This window comes from Sinocyclocheilus grahami, unplaced genomic scaffold (genome assembly GCF_001515645.1).
Source record: "Sinocyclocheilus grahami isolate Dianchi unplaced genomic scaffold, SAMN03320097.WGS_v1.1 scaffold2433.1, whole genome shotgun sequence".
Classification (NCBI taxonomy): Eukaryota; Metazoa; Chordata; class Actinopteri; order Cypriniformes; family Cyprinidae; genus Sinocyclocheilus; species Sinocyclocheilus grahami.
This window is the reverse complement of record NW_015507612.1, coordinates 39,539-58,162: the sequence shown is the minus strand read 5'-3', so window position 1 is coordinate 58,162 and position 18,624 is coordinate 39,539. Positions and strand designations below refer to the sequence as shown.

Sequence of the window (18,624 nt, the reverse complement as noted above, 5' to 3'; positions counted from 1 at the left end):
AATTGACAATAAAGCAGACTTGAACTTGAACTTGAACTTGAACAATAATTTTTTAATAAGCCAATAATTAATAGTTTGTTTTACAACAAATTCAATATCAGTTCACAGATTATAAATGTATAGGCTTAATTTTCGAGAAGGTCAAAAGGTGATGCCACAATCAGCATTTAAAGGTTGTCTAAAATATCTAACAGGTCTCACTACAAATAACATGGGATTTATGCCTCTCGTGCTATAATAAAACTGTCAGGGTACACCAGAGTGTACAGTATTGGTGGAAAGTGCCAAATAAAACAAAAGATACTCACTCAGTAGTGGTGTGAATTCCATGCTATGTATTTTTAGGACACTGGGTTCATATCTTCTTGTGTGAGATGAATCTCTAGAATGTGAAGACCTGTTGTGTGCTTCTGGACTTCCCAGAGACGATGTGTTCGACTTCTCATCTCCACTCACTGCAAAAAGAAAAGGGAATTAAAAAAGGGAATTCTGCATGGAATAAGTACATGAAGCGTGAGGACTTTCAAAACATTATCCAAATAATAAAGTTGGATTTATAAAAAAGATTTTGTCTATTTGATAAGATTTTTAATTATTATTAATTGAATGGCTTGATCATAAATTACATCAATGCAGATTTGAAGGTTTAAAACTTAACCTTCAGAAAACATTTTAAGATAAGTAAGTTTGTCTAAAATATAAATAATATGGAATTTGTGCCTTGTATGTTTTATCAAATGTAATGTGTATATTCTGGGTATAAGTGGAAAGTGTCAAATAAAACAAAAGACACTCACTCAGTGGTGGTGTGAATTCCTTGCTGTTAAATATTTTCAGGACCCCTGACTTGAATCTGCTTATGAGAGATGCATCTTTGGAATGTGAAGACCCAAAAATTGACCTGACGTCTGCTTCAGATGAACCGTAACCAGAACTTGCCAGAGAGCACGAATCACATCCTTCAGCATCACTGACTGCAATAATGCAATAGAGCAGATCATTAGTAGAACACTGACATTACGTTTATGTATTAGGTAGTAGGCACATTTATAAAAATCTGTTTTATAATTTCATGAGAACAGAAGAGTTTAACATAAATCTGACATTTAGAGAATCAAAGGCTTAAAACAATTGAACACCAGACACAGGTAATGTGCCTTATGATCTGTTCAGATGATAAACCTTTATTTACCACAGCACATTGTGGCTCTTGGTTTGAATGACTTTTGTCATTCAAACCTGAATTGAGAAAGAGGTTGTACCTGACAGTTATTTTCAAAACCGCAGCTTTTTCTAAGCGGTTTGGCCGTTCGTCCACACGCAAACGTTGCACCAGGTCACTGAAACCGAACATTTTTGAAAACGCCTGCCTGAAAAAGATTTTCAAAAAACTCCGGTTGCAGTGACAGCAAAAGTTTTTGGCTTGTGACATCGGAGCATGCACTGCTATCTCCATAAATATGTATATATATATCTGGTTATCACTGCTCCGGGTGTGTGTTCACGGTGTGTGTTCACTGCTGTGTGTGTGCACTTTGGATGGTATAAACGCAGAGCACTAATTCCTAGTATGGCTCACCATACTTGGCCACATGTCACTTCACTTCACTACTGGAAACTTTTTCAGGCTTCTGATTGGCCAACATGGCTTTACGGTTGAGATTATATCGCCGTTTGTCGACGCAGCTCGAGTTCCTGAAGAGGAACTTGAAATCGCATCATATGACCCCTTTAATAAAAGAATCTTACATAACCAACATCTGAAGAGCTATAAAAAAAACACTGATGACAAACACAACTGAGACATTCATACAGTTTTGTGATTTCACTCACTCGTTTGTGATCTGACGTCATCTATCCATGGCTGCATTCGCTCTTCTGATTTTATTTTATTGTCAGTTCCCTGTATTTTAATAGGGCTGCTCTTCCTCCTAATAAGGCATTTGTTTTGTGTCACTGTCTCCTCAATCTTCTCCAGCAGCTCCTTGATCTGAGTGTGGTCACTCCTGTTTTGATTGTTGAGAACATGATACCTGTTCCCACATTTGTCCAGCAGCCACTGGAGATCCTGCCCTTCACTCTCAATGTGCTGCTCTATAGATGTTTCTAACAGAGAGTCTCCATGAGTGAAGAGCACTACAGTGTGACTCCAGACTCTCTCACCGAGAAGATCCAGATGACCCTGCAATGCTTTTCTCTCAGTCTCTTTAAATCCAATATCCACACGTATGATCAGTAGTACAGTGTGTGGTCCTGGAGGACACAGAGACACACTGAGCACAATCTCCTGTTTCAGTAACTCAGGACTCTTCTCTACAGTGTAATTACTCCACCATCCTGGAGCTTCAATGACAGTGATGTGTCTGTCTGCTACTTCTCCATGTCTCTTCACACACTGAGCAGATCTCTTTAAGTTAAACTCCTCTCTGCCCAGGATGCTGTTTCCTGTTGAACTCTTACCTGCAAGTTTATACCCCATTAACACAATCCTCAGCTCTGAGAGACGTTGGGCTTCACCTGAAATAAATACACACATCTAAAATAATATTGTATTGAGAATCTGTAAATACCTGATGAATTATACATTTAATAAAATCAAATAAGTGATATTGTCATCAGCACAAAATAAACCCATTAGGGTGATCTGGACACTGATGTGATGCTCAACCTGTAAGTTCGTATTATACAGGTGCATCTCAATAAATTAGAATGTCATGGAAAAGTTCATTTATTTCAGTAATTCAACTCAAATTGTGAAACTCGTGTATTAAATAAATTCAATGCACACAGACTGAAATAGTTTAAGTTTTTGGTTCTTTTAATTGTGATGATTTTGGCTCACATTTAACAAAAACCCACCAATTCACTATCTCAACAAATTGGAATACTTCATAAGACCAAAAAAAAATTTTTAGTGAATTGTTGGCCTTCTGCAAGTTGAATTACTGAAATAAATGAACTTTTCCACGACATTCTAATTTATTGAGCTGCACCTGTAAATGATGTACATGAAACAAGTGTAGTTTTTAAGCAAGTCAATCACTAATACACTGCGCCAACAAAACTTACTGGATGTCAAATTTCTTAGAGTTTGTTTAGTAACTGTGATTGTAAGAAGTGCTGCTGCTGTATGAAATCTCGTGCAGCTGAGGGAGGTGGAGGGTTTCAGAGAATCTCCGATACCCACTGATCACTTCGAGCAAACACTGAACAGACTATTTGAAAGTTGAGCAAGCAAACTCATTGGCTGCAGATGCAGTAAAGACATGTAAAGGTTGTTTCAGCCATCAGTCTCATATCTTTTATGAAATTCAGCTTCCCAATTCATAATTAATAAATAACTTTTATTTATGAATTATCATAAGAGAATTGCCTCATTTTGTTGATCAGCATGTTAAACATCAATAAACACAAATTAAGCAAAGATTAATATTAAGACGCTGTAAAATAAAGTACTTTCACTAATTCTTTAAAAAAATACAATATTTAATCTATACAAATTTTCATCCACATCAATAAATCGCTCTTGTGCACACAGAAGAAAACAGTTCATTTACAATCCATTGGGAAAGCAGAGGGGAAAAAAGAACTATGCTCATTAATAATGATATTATGTATGTGGCTCAAATAGGTGGAGATATTTGACAAGCACAATTATTTATTGTGCTACATGAGGTCCAAGAAGCAGCAAGATTGAAACACAACTGTGCTCTGGAAATGCAAATGTCTATACATCAGTAATATTGTGAAGAAAAAAAAACAAAAAAACAAAGTTGCTTATAATAAATGGATTAAAAAGCCTTTTTTTGCCTCTTGTTCAGTTGAATTAATTAAATTGAGTTAAAATAACATGATTTTTGAGCATTTTGTAACTAAATATCATTGTGTTCACTCTACCTAATATATTTAAAATGTATGTTTACTTAAGTTATTTGTGTTAAAACTAGTTTTTCATAAATTTTTGTTGAAATAACTAACTGGGCAGTGGCTCTGTAGTTCCCACCATGCTTTGCAAGAGACTGCATTAGGAGATTCAATTTAGGGATTAAGTGTTATTTTATGTGTTTTTCAATAAAGGGAAAGAGCTGTTAGTGTCATATATGTTGGATATTTAGAGGAATTTCTTTAATGTTAATGAAAGTTGTGATTACTATGCAGAAGAGTGGCACTTGTGCACAGGCTGTGGCCACTTAATGAGTAGCTGTTCTCACATTAATACAGTAGTCTTTTCTTATTTGTTCAAGTTGGTCCCACGCAAGAAAATTTACTTTGACAAATGTCAAAAAGTTAAATATTTTACACTAATCTGAACTAAATTAACTAAATAGTTTTGACCCAACTAAGAAATATTTTAATATATAATATAAATAATATATACAATATAAACTGTGTGTAAAAACTTTGTACAATTAAAGTAAGTGTAATTAATAAATTTTTTGACTATACATGTAGGACCAGCATTAAAACTGAAAACAGCATTGAATAATAAAATAGACATGAAGTCGGAATCCGATTATTATTCCTTTTCAAAGAATGACAAAGAAAATATTTTTTGTCTCATTTGTTTGATTGGGTTCTCTATGTCTACTTTCAGGACTTGTGTGAAAATCTGATGATGTTTTTGGTCATATTTATGCAGAAATATAGAAAATCGTAAAGGGTTCACAAACTTTCAAGCAGCACTGTAGATACTATACACTGTAACAAATTACCGTGAATTTAACGGTAAAAGACTGTTAAAATCCTACAGTAAAAACCTTTTAAATGGTTAACGGTAAATTCCCCTATATACGGTGAAAAACTGTATTGGACATTAAATGTAATTTTACAGTAGTATACTGTTTTTGGAAGTGAAAAAGACTATAATTTATAGTGAATAACCGTAAATTGAAATTTTTCAGAATTCCCTGTGTTACATTTCAAATTTGATGTTGTTTTGTTGAAATAACTATGATTCTTATTAGTTTTTTCTTATCAGTTTTGTATATTAGGGTTGTATGTTACACCTAATGTTGTTAAATGAAAGTTTATTGCATTATTTCAGTTTCATGTGTTTTACCTTTGATGGTGTTTAGTGTTTGTGTGAATGACCTTCTATATATGTTATTATTTAAAAGCTGCTTGTGATGGGCTTTGGTTCATCATGTGACTTTCTCATCACCATCTGCATTTGGTGGTTATCAGTGTATTACAAAGGTACAAAACAGATTTCAGTACTTCAATAGGTTGGTATATTAACATTATATCAGTTAATGAAATTACGGTATTTAACTGTAAATTTAAGTTAAAACCTTAAAACCTAAAATGTTGCTACCGTATTTTTTACGGTAAAATTCCGGCAACAACAGCTGCCGGTTTTTTACCGTAAATTTTACGAAAAAATGTTAACAGTGTCTATATACTTATATACATATATGTGTATACAGATATATAGATATAACACCAAAAGGGGGCAGGTTAAGGGTAGTCATAGGGTCTCTCTATATCTTCTATTATTGTTTGTAGATCCCTGTCCCTGTTTGAGGCTCCTGCCCATTGGAGATCTCCAGGTTGAAACTAAACTATACCCATTTCCAGAACAGAAACTGGTAACATGCAGCAAAAATGCCAGTGGCAGTGAGAAAAGGGTTTAACAGATATTTCATAAGCTTTTAAATGAAATTGGATGTAGTGTTCTCAAAATTGTGGATCCCCTCCTGGACCTTCGATGATACATTTTTGATCAGCAGGTTCAGTGTGGTTAAAGTTAGGAGTAAAATTAAGGGTGGGCTTTAGGGAAAGGGTGTGTGTGTGTGTGTGTGTGTGTGTGTGTGTTGCTTCAAGAGAGCAATCATGCATTTGCATTGTGTTTTACTTTTTTTCTTTTATATCATTGATTCTTCATTCATTCATACATTCATTTATAATAATTTATCATTTAATCATATTATTATTCCATTAACCTTTACATTTAATAATTTAGCAGATGCTTTTAATCATATAACATCCATTCATGATTATAAATGTACTCAGTGCTTGAAGTGGGCTAGTACAGACCGGTACGCAGATCCGGCACTTCTATATTTTAGTCTTTAGTGTACTGGCACTTCTGACATGTTGCCGGTACTCAAAGTTAAAGCATCAGTGTCAGTGTCTGGGTGATGAGAAATCCCAATAAATCACACTAACAGGAGGGGTCACCTCTCATCTTGACAAATCACGTGAATGAATGCAAGCAGAGTCAGTCTACCTCAGGGTTTTTTTAATGTGTGGGGTGCGAGAGCATGTCAGGAGAGGTAGAAAAATAATCAATTATTGAATCAGTACATTATAATGAAAACAAGAACTTCAAAATAAAAAGAAGCAGTTTTTTGCAATTAACTCCTGGAAGGTCCAAGGATCCAGTAAGCGAATTCAAAAAGTAAGTTCAAAACAGCGCTAATGCAGAGAATAGTGACTTATGTCCAGATGGCAGTAAATTATTATTTTCAGTGTGTATTTGGCTTAAAAGCAAGAGTGTTTTATAATGGACACTGGCTGAAGGTGTTTTAAATTATACAGTTGTCAGTGGTTTAATGATTCTGAATGGATCCATATAGTAGTACAGTCAGGTCAAGGCAGGAGGTTTAGTGGTCTTTGGCGCCTCCCTTTGACCCTGTTAGGTATCACAGCTTGACTTGTGCTTATTTGTATAAAAATTTTTTATTTAATTACTTGAAACTAAACTTTCACTAATTCCCTATTGTGAATTCTGAAAATTAAAAAGTATTTATTTATTTATTTAAAAAATAAATAAGAGGGAGTGGGGGTGAGTACTGACACTTCTTTTTTCCCACTTAAAGGACTGAATGTACTGTACTACTTATAATACATTGAGGTGCAAATAGTATCTGACACATAAACAGCATCAAACTACTATTTATTTAGTGTCCAGAAAATAAAATTTTTCTCTTTATATATATATTGTAAACACTCTGCCTATATGTATATATTAATAGTATATTTTTTGGGTTGTGCAGCTGTTGTTGTGACTCAAGTTTCAGTAAATTTACACTTACTCATCTGTGATCTGATGTTGTCTCTTCGTTTTTTTATTCTCTTCATTTGTTCATCTGCTCTCTCTTCCTCTGCTCTTCTTCTCTCTTTAATCTCCTGTAAGAGCTTTCTGTTTATTTCAAAATGGCATCCGTTGTTTTGTACCACTGTCTCCTCAATCTTCTCCAGCAGCTCCTTGATCTGAGTGTGGTCACTCCTGTTCTGATTGTTGAGAACATGATATCTGTTCCCACATTTGTCCAGCAGCCACTGGAGATCCTGCCCTTCACGCTCAATGTGCTGCTCTATAGATGTGTCTAACAGAGAGTCTCCACAGGTGAACAGCACTATAGTGTGACTCCAGACTCTCTCACCAAGAAGATCCAGATGTTCTTGCACTGATTTTCGGTGAATCTCTTTAAATCTAGTGTCCACACGTATGATCAGTAGTACAGTGTGTGGTCCTGGAGGACACAGAGACACACTGAACAAAATCTCCTGTTTCAGTAACTCAGGACTCTCCTCTACAGTGTAATTCCTCCACCATCCTGGAGCTTCAATGACAGTGATGTGTCTGTCTGCTACTTCTCCATGTCTCTTCACACACTGAGCAGATCTCTTCAAGTCAAACTCCTCTCTGCCCAGGATGCTGTTTCCTGCTGAACTCTTACCAGCAGCTCTATACCCCATTAACACAATCCTTAGCTCTGAGAGATGTTGGGCTTCACCTGCAAAAAACAGAGAACAAAACATGCTTATTAAAAATTATACTTAGCTGCAAACTGTGAATATCTGCTTCACACTCCTTCACCATTTTCCCTGTGACACAATTCAGCAGAGTACTTCAATGTTACAGTGCATCGGCTTAGGACACACTCAAAGACAGATCAAAATCAGAGATGAAAAATAAGAAATACCATAGCCACTTTACGAAGTAAAGTGAATGTACACGTTATTTGGCAACATGCTTAAGCAAACTATCAAAGTGAACATTTCTGAGGAAACCCATTAAGTGGCAGTGCCTTCCCAAGAAACATACAGATGCTTACACACACTTATACACACACACACACACACACACACACATGTCATACATGCAGGATTTGTCCAGCATGGGGAAAACAAACGGAAGAATTAAAATCCTCAGAAATGTTCATTGATAGTTTGATAGCCAAATAACGCGTACGTTTAACATACATTGCCTTTGTCAAAAAAAATGTAGGAATATATGTTTTCAGTGGACTTTCCAAATTTGCTTTGCGTGAGAATACTTTCAAATAAACAGTAACTACTTCCTTGTGGATCCGCTTACCCGAATCCCTCTCTGAATAGTGGAATTACTGAGATTATTATTCAAAATCATAAGAATGGGTGCTTTTCTGTAAAATCGTTACAATGACCAAAAGAATGCTTATGAACTACATGATTTCATTTACATTGATTATAAAACAAACATATCATTTATGAATGAGGTTCAGCTCCCAAATCAAGAGTAAATTAATCACTTCTCTTTAGGAATTATGGAAAAAGAAAAAGAAACAGCTTAAGTTGCACAAATTAAACAAAGGTAAATAGTAAAATGCTGTAAAATAATTTATTTTCATTAATTATATTTTTAATCAAATGCTTCATCTATACTGTACATCTGTTCATCTAAATCAATGAATAAATCTCTCTCTTGCACAAAGACAGGAACGGAACCAATTATGCATCGAGGAAAGGGAAGGGCTGGGAATTACAGAAACGCCAGACAAAGGAAGAAACAAACTATAATGAGTAATAATGGCATTATGTAGATCTGGGCTAATAATACATGTAAAAAATAATATAATTTCTTATTTTTCAGTAACCCTCTAATTCAGTGGAAATTGTCACAAATGAGATCATCTGGGCTTGCTTGTTTATTTTTTATATAAAAAAAGTTATATTTTTGACATATGTGAAAGCCCTTTCACAACAAAAGTGAAATGAATAAGGTTCAGGCTGAAGGAAATGTAAATTAATTCTCGAAAGTTTTAAGATGCAGGAGAATAAAGTTCCCTTTCTTCTGAAATACAAATATTATGTTTATGTGAAGTCATTTCTACTTATTAGTATGGTTGAATTGGATCATCGAAGGTCAGCAGCAAAAACATTGGTTTATAAAATGGGATTAAATACATTATGGATATGTGTGTTATGGGTTTGTGTAAAAATACTGAGTTTTTATTTATTTTGAGGATTGCTGAATCTGTTTTTGTGCAAGTGAGATGTTGTTCACATTTAGTCTAGAACTACAGTAACCATCATGTTTACACAGCACACTCAATGCCTCTGCATTTACTCATGCGGACAGGAGAGCTGTCCGTCAATAAACAGGAAAACAAAGTAACTGGCATAACTTATTCGAAAAAGTAACTTCGATAGTTACTTTATTAGTTACTTGGAAAAAAGTAATCTTCTCAAAGTTGTATGTAACCATGGTTCCCCGAAGGGGAAACACTTTGGGAATGCCCTGACGAGACCATGTTCTGAAGCACGTGTGAAATCAGTCCAATAGAGAAGCGAGACGTCACGAGCAGGGTGACGTGTGCAACCAGGAAGCATAAAGGCACATCCGGCAAATGCACAAGTTAGATTCTGTGGAAGCGAGTGCCAGCAGGGATCATGGCAAGAGACGCAGCATCTCATTCCCTTCGGGGAACCATGGTTACATATGTAACCTTGAGATGGTCCCCTTCAGGAATTCGAGCTGCGTCGAAACGCTTTGGGAACGAGAATACCCACTGCGCCATACAAGCAAGTCCCTGTCTGGTGTGTATCTGTCTGAGCACATCAAGACGAGAGAACCTGGGACCCTGGGGTAGATGTCAGGTCCAAATTGTAAAGCCAGATAAACGTGTGCGGAGAGGAACAGCCCACCGCAGCACAAATATTCTGAAGTGCGCTCTGACCCCGACAGGTGACTGGAGGCCAGAGGACTCGTAGGCCAGTGTGATGGTCTCAACCACCCACCTACTCATGGTTTGTTTAGACGCTGGAGCCCCTTTCTTAGGCGGGCCAAAGCAAACAAATAACTGATCTGCCTTACGCCACTGGGCAGCTCTGTGAACGTAAGCGTCCAGTGCTTGCCCTGGACAAAGCAGATTGAGTCTTTCCTGGCCTGCCTCCTGAAAGGGAAGAGGACAAAAGGCTTGCAGTACTACAGGACCTGGCGAAGAAGTGGGCACCTTAGGGACATACCCGGGTCTCGGGTAAAATAATGCCCTAACCATGCCCGGAGCAAACTCCAGGCACGATACAGCGAGTGCCTGAAGATCCAATATCCTCTTCAGCAAGGATATGGTGAGTACGAAGATCGTCTTCAGAGTGAGGAGCTTGTTAGAGATCTTTTCAATGGGCTCGAAAGGAGCATTGCACAAAGCCTCCAGAACCACCGGCAGGTCCCAAGAGGGCATCTTGGTGCACTGTACTGGCCTCAGGAGGAAACGTGTAACTAACGGGTGTCTTCCCAATGACTGACCACCCTGAACAGCGTGGTAAGCAGCTACTGCCACCCCATAAACCTTCAGAGTGGAGGGAGATAACCCTGCGGAGAAGCGTTCCTGCAGAAACTCCAGAACTGTACCAAATGGGCAGTTGACTGGGTCTTGCCGTCGCTGTCCACACCAAGAAGAGAAAAGTTTCGACTTCAAGGCGTAAATTTCCTTGTGGTGGGATCTCTGGACTGGAGTATAATTTCAACAACCTCAGCTTTGAGTCCGGATGATAGGAGCTGTGCCCCCTCAGGGGCCACACCCACAGCTTCCATAACTTCAGGCAGGGGTGAAGGGTGGTGCCCCCGCCTGAGAGAGGAGGTCCCTCCTTATCGGAATCTCCAGCGGAGAACCGTCAAGAAGGGACACAAGGTCCGAGAACCATCCTCGGGCCGGCTAGAATGGGGCTGCTAGCAGAAGATGGACCCCGTTCTTGGCACTCTCTCCAGAACTCTCAGGAGCAGAGCGATCGGGGAAATCCGTACAGACGAAGCCTCGGCCACGTCTGCACCATGGCGTCCAGCCCAATGCGTGAGGGAGAACCAGAGCAGACAGTGTGTTGTTTCCTGTGATGCAAATAGATCCACTTCCACCTGCAGGAACTCCCTCCAGAGGAGCCACCACCTCTGGGTGGAGCCTCCATCCCCCGGGCCTCAGCCACTGCCTCGACAGGATGTCTGCTCCCTGATTGAGGTACCCAGGGATGTAGACTGCTCTGAGTGAGAGAAGCTTTCCCTGAGCCCACAGGAGGATCTGGTGCGCCAGCCTGTAAAGGGGGCGCGAGCGCAGACCCCCCTGTCGGTTGATGTAGGAGACCACCGATGTGTTGTCTGTGCGGACAAGCACATGATGTCCCCTTAGGTCTGGAAGTAAGTGTTTTAGAGCTCGAAACACTGCCAGCATCTCCAGGCAGTTTATGTGCCACGTGAGATGAAGGGCTTCTCACAGACCCTGCGTACAGCGGCCACTCATGACTGCTCCCCAGCACATGAGGGAGGCGTCTGTCGTTAGTGTTACGTGACGACAAGGAGCCCCCAACGTTGCGTCTGACTGCTCTAGCACCCTCACTTCAGGCGATGAGCTTTCCTGAGCCATACCGTCGCCGGGCGGCAGTTGGGAAATTCGCTCATCGAAGATCACTGAGCCCTGAAGCACCAGGGGTGGCAGGGGTGTCAGTGAAGCTCCCTGAAGGCACTGAGGAGGATCAGGCACCGTATACTGAGGTTTGTACCTCTCCTCCCCAGGGGGGCTGCCCTCAGGGCCCTAATGATGGTGGCGTCAGGGCCGCTTGGCAGAGGTCTTCTTAGACAGAATAATGGTCTGCAGATCCGCTTTCTGCTTCGAAGACCCCGATTGAGAGTGCCACCCCGACCCCTGCGCTTTCTGCGGGGGGGGTATGGGTTACTACGCTCTGTTTCTGGGTCTGGCGATATGAGGAGCTAGACGTCCAGGGCTGCTGAACGGGAGCTGAACTAAAAGACCTCTCATCCAGGTCTTTTAGCAGGTCGGCCTGGTAAGCCTGCAACACCGCCATGGCCTGCTGCCGTGTATGCTTTCCCAACCAGGCTGGATGTCAGCTTTACTCGCCTGGTGGGAAGCTTCGGGGCCTTCAGGGATGATGCGGAGGACGGGGAGAGATAACTTGCGAGCGTCTGATCCACCGCCGGCATCGCCCCATATCCCTTCTCATTCAGCCCTGAGATGTTCGAATAATTTGCGACCGTAGGGCTGAAGAGTCAGGATGAATACGGTTTCTCCCACGATCTCGACATCTCAGCATGGAGATCAGGGAAAAACGGAAGGCCCTGCTGTGAAGGTTTACGATCTAGCTTTTTGGAAGCACTCGTCCAGCTTGCTTTTGGGACGAACGTCCTGTTTCTCGGCTGGCCAATCGATGTTAAGCTTGGCTACAACGCAAGTCACAACCTCCACGAGCTCCTCATATGCGAGGGACTGTGCTGGCAAGTCCACAGTCTCCTCCGTGTCGAAGCTCATCACGTCAACCTCCTCGGAGGAAGACAGATGAAGTGTCTGGCTCTCTCTCCGGGGGGAAGAAACCATGGGCTGGGCTTCCGATTCCTGAGAGGGAGCTGTGAATCTAGCGGGTGAGGAACGAGATAAGGACGTGCCCGTCTCGGATCCCTCCGCTAAATCCACTTGCGATCCCCACGATAACAGTCCGGTCCAGGACCGGACCCAGCAGGATCGCGAGCCTGGCCGCTTTCATCGAAGACGGCCAGGCGGGAGCGTAGCACACGGAGCGGGAGAAGCTCACAATCATGACAGTCAGCCCCCTCGAGAACTGACCGTGCATGCTCCGCTCCCAAACAGACGACGTACAAATAGTGTGTATCCCCACCCGAGAGATAGCGCGGGCAGAGAGGAACACACGACTTGAAATGCCGTCTACTCGCCACAGATTTGGAATTACACTTTGACATATTTGCTTTCTTTCTAACAGAGTTTCTCCTTACTGACTGTGCTTATGCAGACACATACACACCATAGAGGTGCTCGCTGAAGAGCAGAAGCTAACATGTGCGTTTGCCGGATGCGCCTTTATGCGCACTGGTTGCTCACGTCACCTTGCTCGTGACGTCTCGCTTCTCCATTGGACTGATTTCACACATGCTTCAGAATGTAGTCTAGCCAGGGCGCTCCCAAAGCGTTTTGATGCAGCTCGAGTTCCTGAAGGATAACTGATTACATAACTTGCATTACATGTAATGAGTTACCCCCTAAACTGTAGACTAACATGGAAGTAAAAACACTGTTAAAATAGGATCCTTCTTTGTTCTGTTGCCATGACTCTCTAATTTCATAAAATTTCAGACTCACTCATCTGTGATCTGATGTCGTTTCTCTGTTTTTTCATCCTCTTCGTTCGTTCTTCTGCTCTCTTTTCCTCTGCTCTTCTTCTCTCTTTAATCTCCTGCAAAATCTTTCTGTCTATTTCAAAATAGCAGCCGTTGTTTTGTGTCACTGTCTCCTCAATCTTGTCCAGCAGCTCCTTGATCTGTGTGTCATCACTCCTTTTTTGATTGTTGAGAACATGATATCTGTTCCCACATTTGTCCAGCAGCCACTGGAGATCCTGCCCTTCACTCTCAATGTGCTGCTCTATAGATGTGTCTAACAGTGAGTCTCCATGAGTGAACAGCACTATAGTGTGACTCCAGACTCTCTCACCGAGAAGATCTAGATGCCCCTGCAATACTTTTCTCTCATTCTCTTTAAATCCAATATCCACACGTATGATCAGTAGTACAGCATGTGGTCCTGGGACACACAGAGACACACTGAGCAAAATCTCCTGCTTCAGTAACTCAGAGCTGAACTCTACAGGAACATCCATCCACAATCCTGGAGCTTCAATGACAGTGATGTGTCTGTCTGCTACTTCTCCATATCTCTTCTCACAATGAGCAGATCTCTTCAAGTCAAACTCCTCTCTGCCCAGGATGCTGTTTCCTGTTGAACTCTTACCAGCAAGTTTATACCCCATTAACACAATCCTCAGCTCTGAGAGACGTTGAGCATCATCTGCAACAAACAGAGAACAAAACACACCTTTTCAAAATAATATTGCGTTGAGAATCTGTAAATATCCACTCTACATATATTTAATAAAACTTTTAAGTAATAAAATAAATAAGTGATATTGTACATTGTCATGTCATTATCACAAAATAAATCTGTCAGGGTGACCTGAACCTTCATGTTCTATTATAAATGACATATATATATAATTGTTTTTGTTTTTTACTTGACCATCAAACGCTAACAGGTTTAACACACTGATCCAACAAAACCCAAAAGTCACTGGAGGCTGGTGTTTATTGGAGTTACTGTAGTGCAGGTGTGAACACTAAAGCCCTATCTGAATGGGGTTTTACTGAGATAAAGTTAGTAGCTAGTAAGTGAAGTGACATGTGGCCAAGTATGGTGACCCATACTTGGAATTAGTGCTCTGCATTTACCCATCCAAAGTGCGCACACACACAGCAGTGAACACACACCCGGAGCAGTGGGCAGCCATTTATGCTGCGGCGCCCGGGGAGCAGTTGGGGGTTCGGTGCCTTGCTCAAGGGCACCTCAGTCGTGGTATTGAAGGTGGAAGAGAGCGCTATACATTCTCTCCCCCCACCTACAATCCCTGCCGGTACGAGACTCGAACCCACAACCTTTGGGTTATGAGTCCGACTCTCTAACCATTAGGCCACGACTTCCCCCTATATCTGGAGTGTAATGTCAAACTTGTATCCTTTTCTCTTTATCAGAATAAAGGCCTTACAATAATAAGAATGCTTAAAAACTGTCTACCATTTCATTAACCATGTTTATCATATATATGCATCTTTCATGAAGGGAGTTCAGCTCTCAGATTAGATTTAATCATCGATCATGGCTAACTGCTTTTGTTTATGAATTACAGAGAAAATTGCTTTTTTTGGATTTGCAAATACACATTATGTATCACATTTACATATTAAGTATTTTCAATTATAATATTACCAAAAGCCAATGATTCAAACATTTCACATGTAAAACTGGCCATCCAATCAATGAATACACTCTTTCTGATGTATCAAGAAAAAGAAAACACAGGCAACTGAAAAAACAGGCAAACAGGAACAGAACACAGTAGAAATGAAGTCAAAACAGAATATAACTCTGACACAAACTTCAGGTAGGAATATTTAACAACTGTGTTTATTTATTAGGCTGTATGGGGCCAAGCACCAGCAATCCCAAAATTCAACTGCATTCTGGAAATGAGCCGCAAAAAATGCAGCCACCTATTTAATAGGTGACTATGAAAAAAAAAGAAGCTCAAAGTCACTCACAATTAGCTAACCAAAAATCCTTATTAATTAGGAAAATTAAGAGTAAGAACATTTCACATAACATTTGGCTTTATAACAGCAGTGATTGGGTGATGTTTCTGGACTCCTTTTTAATGGTTCAATTCAATTTGATTAATCAAACAATTCTTAAACAATTTAACATCAATTTATTAAAAATGTAACAAAAATGACATGTTTAGGGCCCTAGGGCCCAACCTTATGTTTTATTGTTACCAAATTCGGTTTTAGCTTGTCTAATTATTTGAAAGCATAAAAACAAGTTTCATTTATTCTTGGAAAATAAAAGGAATTTAATATTACAATTAAAACATTGAAGAAATATTGTATGATTATTCCTTAAAAATAAGGTTTTAATAATTTTAGTAGTAGTAGCAGCAGCAGCAGCAGCCTATTATGTACATTCTGGTGTGTAATATATTTCTGCCGCAATGCCCTCAAGTTAAACCGAACTTTTATTTTGACGGGTTGCCGTGAATACCTTTACATTTCTGTGTATATAATATGAGGATAGTTTTACTCAAATGAAACGGTCAAATGCACATGAAGTGACTCTCAGTTCAGGAGAGAGCAGTTCTGGAGATGTTGTTCATGTATTTATGTCCTCATTTAGTGAGGCTAAAATCAAGCAAGCGTCACACATGCTTCAGTACAAGTAGTAAACAAAACCGCGCGTCTGCGCCATTCATAACACAGAGACACACAGAATTCATATTTAAATAGTCGTTTTGTGGCTTAATATTTACAAATACTAGTGGGAGTGCGCGACTGCGGTCAAGCCAGCCGCCAAGTCGAAAAGCACGGTCAATCTAGCCGCCACGTTATTTCGAGGGTCGCGCATAAACTGCCTATTACGGTAAAACCGTCAGAGAACTGATCTGAATGCAGTGCTCCTCATCCAGCGAACGCGAACGCGACCCCCCTGCTGTTTTGTCTCTACATTCAAAAGGATATAAAAATAAAAGTTCTAGATTGCACAGACCAGTTTCACCTCAGATTGAGAGTACACCTTCCCACGATGTCAGCTGCGTCGTTTCAGGACTGTCTGATGTGGAATTACAAAATAAGAGCCCCCACAACTTCCATATATATGCCGTTTTGTCTACATTCAAAAAGCTATAAAAATAAAAGTTCTAGATTGCACAGACCAGTTCCACCTCAGATTGAGAGTACACCGGAAAGGTAACTTTAAATGACTTCTGTTGTGATCTGGCGGGCTGCCCCCCTAATATAATGGCAGGGGAAACACTGCATATGTTTACTTTCACTTAAGACCTAAATGAGAAAAAAAACTTTTTCCATTTCGAGAAAAAAAGTCGAAATAAAATGTTGAGAATAAACTCATTAAATTACGAGGAAAAAAAGTCGAGATAAAATGTTAAGAATAAGCTCATTAAATTATGAGAACAAAGTAGTTAAATTTCAAGAAAAAACATGTTAGATTTCGAGAGAATAAATATGGAAAATAAACATTAAATTACGAGAAAAAAGTCGTTAAATTTCGAGAATAAAGTCGAGATAAAATGTTGAGATTAAACTCATCAAATTTAGAAAATAAAGTCATTATGTTTCGAGAAAAAAAACTTTTTACATTTCGAGAATTTTTTTTTTCCTTTGTAATGGCAACGTATAGTGGCAACAAGAAAAGTGAAATTCCTGGATTCTTTGCCACAATGCAACTTTGTGAGCATGTCAGTTGTCAAGTATTAACAATTACAATATTACCAAATAAGATTAATCACATTTACATGAATGAACATATTCAAGATGTTCAGTGCTGGGCATCATAATAAACAGATATGCTTCACTAGCGTACTTGCGTACATGTGGTGTAGTAGATGATCATTATGTGTCACACACCAGCATACTATTATGGGAATCAAATGGAAACCATTAACTAAATTGGTAAAATTGTGCATCTTGACAATGTAATTTAAATTAACTGAATTGCAATGTTTTATACAAATAAAGTACAGAAGCATAGTTACAGAGAGAGAGATCTGAAAAGCAATTATATTCAGCACTTTTTAAACATTGAAAACATGTCACAATACAGCAACAGTTGCAATGCAGTGAAATATCCCACTCAGTTTTAGGTTGTGATGACTTATGAAGTTTACAATATTGTTCTTTCTTTTTTAAACAATGAATTACAAAAAAGCAAAAACAAAACAATATATGTGTGTGTGTGTGTGTGTGTGCATGTTTATGTGGTTTATGAGGACACAAATGTGTATAATGACATGGGTATGACATAGGTATTACAACGAGAAGGTGATTCATGAGGACATTTTCAGTGTCCTCATAGTTCATAAGTACTTGCATTTTCATACAGCCAATAAACAAGCACAAGATCCATAGTCAGAGTACAACATGGCTATTTTCTTAAAATAATAGTTTATTAAATTTAGTAAAAAGGGAAGAAAAACCTGATGTTGTGTAATTTTCAGGTATTTTTATACATTTAATGTAATGCTTCAGGAAAGAGAAAAGTTAATAATAAATGATACATTTACAGAATTAATATCAATTAAATTGATATTTACAAGGCACTCAGATTTATGTCATCTGCTGTAGTTCAGGATGTTCAGAGCTCTTCTGAATGATTGAGATCCCATCCATATCCAGCTCCACTGAATGAACACTGAAGGAGCCAATGCCCTGTCAAACACAACAGCAGGACCAACAACATTCATAAAATCCAGTTTATTTTTACTATTTAAGTTTTTTGTGAAATATGGAAGAACAATAATAACTCAAAAATTAAAATCCTTATTTAAGGTATTTTTCAGAAAAAAATCACCAATATACCATATCATGTCTCTCACCCTCTCTGCAGGCTTCAGCACACTCCTCTGCATTGGTCACCAGCTGCTCTGCGTTCTGTACAATGGAAGGTAATACCAGCCAGCTCCTTACCAGCAATACCATACCAGCTCCACACCACGTCCTGCACTCACACAGTGATCCAGTGAAAACACAACACGCTGTTCATCAGGGCCATGCACAGACCTTTTGAGGGGCATGTGCTGAAACTGAAAAAGGGTTTCAGCACATACCCCCCCCCCATTCGAATTTTAGGGACACTAGGCTCCATCACGCAGTGAGTTGTTGCCCTGCATCATATTTCTCATCAATCAACTGTATGAAATGTCAGATGACCTGTTAAGTGCGTTAATAATTTTAATGTTCTAGTTTATGTGAAGACGAGCGGAGAGTATAGAATACTA

At 39.5% G+C, this 18,624-nt stretch overlaps 1 protein-coding gene across 1 annotated transcript; it reads right to left on the bottom strand.

Annotated features, from left to right (window-relative positions):
* Positions 1 to 308: 308 nt before the first annotated feature.
* Positions 309 to 18,325, bottom strand: LOC107575010 (GTPase IMAP family member 8-like; the record flags this gene model as incomplete). The annotated part of the gene is made up of 6 exons (XM_016261425.1): positions 18,223 to 18,325; positions 13,368 to 14,072; positions 7,038 to 7,742; positions 1,834 to 2,517; positions 798 to 974; positions 309 to 455 (listed from the first exon to the last, which is right to left on the bottom strand). Coding segments are annotated over exons 1-6 (2,521 nt in total), but the record flags the coding sequence as incomplete, so codon positions are not given.
* Positions 18,326 to 18,624: the final 299 nt, after the last annotated feature.